The sequence below is a fragment of the Oncorhynchus kisutch genome, linkage group LG4, assembly GCF_002021735.2.
Source record: "Oncorhynchus kisutch isolate 150728-3 linkage group LG4, Okis_V2, whole genome shotgun sequence".
In the NCBI taxonomy this organism is placed as follows: Eukaryota; Metazoa; Chordata; class Actinopteri; order Salmoniformes; family Salmonidae; genus Oncorhynchus; species Oncorhynchus kisutch.
Window position 1 is genome coordinate 2,392,367 of NC_034177.2, and position 5,047 is coordinate 2,397,413.

Consider the following 5,047-nt stretch of genomic DNA (forward strand, 5'->3'; position numbering starts at 1 on the left):
CTGCTGGCTGGGCCACTGTTGCCATGACAAAGGGCTACAGATCCCTGTGCTCTCAGCGCTCTAGGTTAAATGTTGGTCAAACTATTCTGTTGTGATGACAACCGGCTGTATGGACTATAAACACACTACACAGTGTTTACATCAAATCACCAGAGGAGAGGAGGAGGAGAGAAGACAAAAGGAGAGGAGGAGAGAAGACAAAAGGAGAGGAGGAGAGAAGACGAAAGGAGAGGAGGAGAGAAGACAAAAGGAGAGGAGGAGAGAAGACGAAAGGAGAGGAGGAGAGAAGACGAAAGGAGAGGAGGAGAGAAGACGAAAGGAGAGGAGGAGAGAAGATGAAAGGAGAGGATGAGAGGAGAGAGGAAGAGAGGAGGAGGAGAGGAGAGAGGAAGAGAGGAGGAGGAGAGGAGGAAAGGAAGAGGGGAGGAGGAGAGAAGACAAGAGGGAGAGGAGAGAGGAGGGGGGGCGAGAGGGGAGGAGGAGGGGAGAGGAGAGGGGAGGGGACAAGAGAGGAGAGGAGGAGGATAGGACAGGAGGGGAGGAGAAAAGATGAGAAGATTATTAATAATCTAATGTTTCCTCGATGTAATGGAAACTGCCTCATTTTCAACTCTTGGATGTCAATTGTGTTGAAAGGATGATTTCATCTTAATTTGTTTAAGTGATCTGTAGTCAACTGTGGCAATGAAGCCATTACAACTCTGTATCCTCGATTTCTGAGACAAATCCTTTGAGAATCTTGGCCAACTATATTATGGGTGTTTGGATCATAAAGTTTATTTTTCAAGTTGTATTTCAGGTCTTCAACATGCGGCAACAATGGTCTGGTGGCGGGGGTGATGAGCAAGTACTTTGAGCCTGTCCTGGACCGTGAGTGGTCGTTCTACTGCTGTCGCTACAGCCGCCGCTGCCCCTACTCCTGCTGGTAAGTCCCCTACGTCTGACCCTAACCAACCTTAACCTGATCCTAACCCAACCTTAACCTGACCCTAACCCAACCTTAACCTGACCCTAACCCAACCTTAACCTAACCCTAACCCAACCTTAACCTAACCCTAACCCAACCTTAACCTGACCCTAACCCAACCTTAACCTGACCCTAACCCAACCTTAACCTGACCCTAACCAACCTTAACCTGATCCTAACCCAACCTTAACCTAACCCAACCTTAACCTGACCCTAACCCAACCTTAACCTGACCCTAACCCAACCTTAACCTGACCCTAACCCAACCTTAACCTGACCCTAACCCAACCTTAACCTAACCCTAACCCAACCTAACCCTAACCCAACCTTAACCTAACCCTAACCCAACCTTACCTTAACCCTAACCCTAACCCAACCTTAACCTAACCCTAACCCAACCTTACCTTAACCTAACCCAACCTTACCTTAACCTAACCCTAACCCAACCTTACCTTAACCCTAACCCAACCTTACCTAACCCTAACCCAACCTTACCTTAACCCTAACCCTAACCCAACCTTAACCTAACCCTAACCCAACCTTACCTTAACCTAACCCTAACCCAACCTTACCTTAACCCTAACCCTAACCCAACCTTAACCTAACCCTAACCCAACCTAACCCTAACCCAACCTTAACCTAACCCTAACCCTAACCCAACCTTACCTTAACCCTAACCCTAACCCTAACCCTAACCCAACCTTAACCTAACCCTAACCCAACCTTACCTTAACCTAACCCAACCTTACCTTAACCTAACCCTAACCCAACCTTACCTTAACCCTAACCCAACCTTACCTTAACCCTAACCCAACCTTACCTTAACCCTAACCCTAACCCAACCTTAACCTAACCCTAACCCAACCTTACCTAACCTAACCCTAACCCAACCTTACCTTAACCCTAACCCTAACCCAACCTTAACCTAACCCTAACCCTAACCCAACCTTACCCTAACCCTAACCCAACCTTACCCTAACCCAACCTTAACCTAACCCTAACCCAACCCAACCTTACCCTAACCCTAACCAACCTTAACCTAACCCTAACCCAACCGTAACCTAACCCTAACCAACCTTCACCTAACCCTAACCCAACCTTACCCTTACCCTAACCCTAACCATAACCAAACCTTAACCTAACCCTAACCCTAACCCAACCCAACCTTACCTTAACCCTAACCAACCTTCACCTAACCCTAACCCAACCTTAACCTAACCCTAACCCAACCTTATCCTAAACCTACCCAATCTTACCCTAACCCAACCGTACCTTAACCCTAACCAACCAGAGGAGTCAGCATCTCATCTTGCGATACAAAGTACAAGGCACGTGTAATATTCCTCGTCAAACTCAGGAGCCGGGTTCTCTTCTCCTTTCAGTTCAGTATCAGAATCTCCCCCTTCAACTGCCAAACTCAGCACAAATGTTTTGCATGTTTATCCATGTAATGTTTCAGAACAAGTTATCCTGATTATTGATTCTTTCTCTCTCTCTCTCTCTCTCTCTCTCTCTCTCTCTCTCTCTCTCTCTCTCTCTCTTTCTCTCTCTCTTTCTCTCTCTCTTTCTCTCTCTCTTTCTCTCTCTCTCTCTCTCTCTCTCTCTTATCACTCTCTCTATCTCTCTCTCTCGCTCTTTCTATCTCGCTCTCTATCTCCCTCTCTCGAGGGAGGGAGAGAGGGAGGGAGGGAGGGAGGGAGGGAGCGAGCGAGGGAGGGAGGGAGGGAGCGAGGGAGCGAGGGAGGGAGGGAGGGAGGGAGATTTCAAATGTCATATTATGTCTATATACAGTGTTGCAACAACGTGCATACACAAAGTACACAGGGGAAAATAAATAAACATCTCTCTCTCTCTCCATAGGAAATCATTGGAGGTGCCTGGGCAATACAGAGAGGAGGGAGAGTTTGTCATCCCCGGCTATGGCTACTTCATCAGAGGGGCCCAGACCACATTCGATGGAGTTCTCAGGTCTGTAGACTGTAGCTACAGGTCGTCCGTTGGTCAGTTAGTTCAGGGGCCCAGTACTCCTGTCTGTAGTAGCTGGAGTTTGGAGTGGCTCCTTCCAACTCATGTCTGGTATTGCATGGTAGAAGACAAGTCGAAGTTTAATAGTATCTATGCCTCTAGCCAACCACTCACTGTGGAAACCACCTGTCATTCACATCCAGCCAACCACTCACTGTGGAAAACAACCTGTCATTAACATCCAGCCAACCACTCACTGTGGAAAACAACCTGTCATTAACATCCAGCCAACCACTCACTGTGGAAAACAACCTGTCATTCACATCCAGCCAACCACTCACTGTGGAAAACAACCTGTCATTAACATCCAGCCAACCACTCACTGTGGAAAACAACCTGTCATTCACATCCAGCCAACCACTCACTGTGGAAAACAACCTGTCATTAACATCCAGCCAACCACTCACTGTGGAAAACAACCTGTCATTAACATCCAGCCAACCACTCACTGTGGAAAACAACCTGTCATTAACATCCAGCCAACCACTCACTGTGGAAAACAACCTGTCATTAACATCCAGCCAACCACTCACTGTGGAAAACAACCTGTCATTCACATCCAGCCAACCACTCACTGTGGAAAACAACCTGTCATTAACATCCAGCCAACCACTCACTGTGGAAAACAACCTGTCATTAACATCCAGCCAACCACTCACTGTGGAAAACAACCTGTCATTAACATCCAGCCAACCACTCACTGTGGAAAACAACCTGTCATTAACATCCAGCCAACCACTCACTGTGGAAAACAACCTGTCATTAACATCCAGCCAACCACTGTCTGTCTGTCTGCCTGTCTGCCTGCCTGCCTGCCTGCCTTTCTGCCTGTCTGTCTGCCTCATAACCTCCTTCTCTCTTCTTGTTTGTTGCAGAGATCGGCAGTGGAAGTACATTGTGTGCAGAATGACCGATTTCGACTGTGAATTTGAGAATTTATAGATGTACATTCAGAGCCAGTAAACAAGGCGAGAGGGCCACTGCTGTTTGGCGAAGAGAGTCCCGTGTGCGACAAACCGCTGTTCTACTACCATCGACCAAGCAGATGCTTCCCTCTACACGAATTTGTCTGTCACTTCGACCACTAATGTACGACTACACAAACCCACAACAGATCCCCTCCCAGTTATCATTAAGTCCATTATTCACCCTTGTTAATGACATCTCACTATTTACTATTAATATTGCATTATTCCTGATTTTTGATAATCACTTGTTTTATTTTTGGGATGAATGTTGTGTTAAGTTTTAGATGTCAAATGATCATCATCATTATCTTTATATCTATCATAGCACCATAGCAATATGAATAAAACGTCTGTGTACAGCACTTAGCCTACTTTTCAAAATGAAAAAAAATAAAGTAATGTGTCTACTTGTTATGCTAAATAAAAGTCCAACGGTTGAACAATAACAGTGTATCAGTTTGGGTTCTGTTGGTAGAGCACGGTTCAGTTGGTAGAGCACGGTTCAGTTGGTAGAGCACGGTTCAGTTGGTAGAGCACGGTTTAGTTGGTAGAGCATTGTTCTGTTGGTAGAGCACGGTTCAGTTGGTAGAGCATGGTTCAGTTGGTAGCCCGGTTCAGTTGGTAGAGCACGGTTCAGTTGGTAGAGCACGGTTCAGTTGGTAGAGCAAAGTTCAGTTGGTAGAGCACGGTTCAGTTGGTAGAGCACGGTTTAGTTGGTAGAGCATTGTTCAGTTGGTAGAGCACGGTTCAGTTGGTAGAGCACGGTTCAGTTGGTAGAGCACGGTTCAGTTGGTAGAGCACGGTTCAGTTGGTAGAGCACGGTTCAGTTGGTAGAGCACGGTTCAGTTGGTAGAGCACGGTTCAGTTGGTAGAGCACGGTTCAGTTGGTAGAGCACGGTTCAGTTGGTAGAGCACGGTTCAGTTGGTAGAGCACGGTTCAGTTGGTAGAGCATTGTTCAGTTGGTAGAGCATGGTTCAGTTGGTAGAGCACGGTTCAGTTGGTAGATGTTCAGTTGGTAGAGCACGGCTCAGTTGGTAGAGCATTGTTCAGTTGGTAGAGCACGGTTCAGTTGGTAGAGCACGGTTC

At 46.8% G+C, this 5,047-nt stretch overlaps 1 protein-coding gene across 1 annotated transcript in view; it reads left to right on the plus strand.

The window, feature by feature from the left end:
• Positions 1–4,406, plus strand: part of dpt (dermatopontin) — a 12,391-nt gene extending 7,985 nt beyond the window's left edge. The window contains exons 2-4 of the mRNA XM_031822296.1: positions 800–925; positions 2,828–2,935; positions 3,868–4,406. Of these exons, the coding sequence (XP_031678156.1) occupies positions 800–925; positions 2,828–2,935; positions 3,868–3,934 (301 nt within the window). The 3' untranslated portion in view covers positions 3,935–4,406. The remainder of the gene's footprint in view (positions 1–799; positions 926–2,827; positions 2,936–3,867) is intronic.
• Positions 4,407–5,047: the final 641 nt, after the last annotated feature.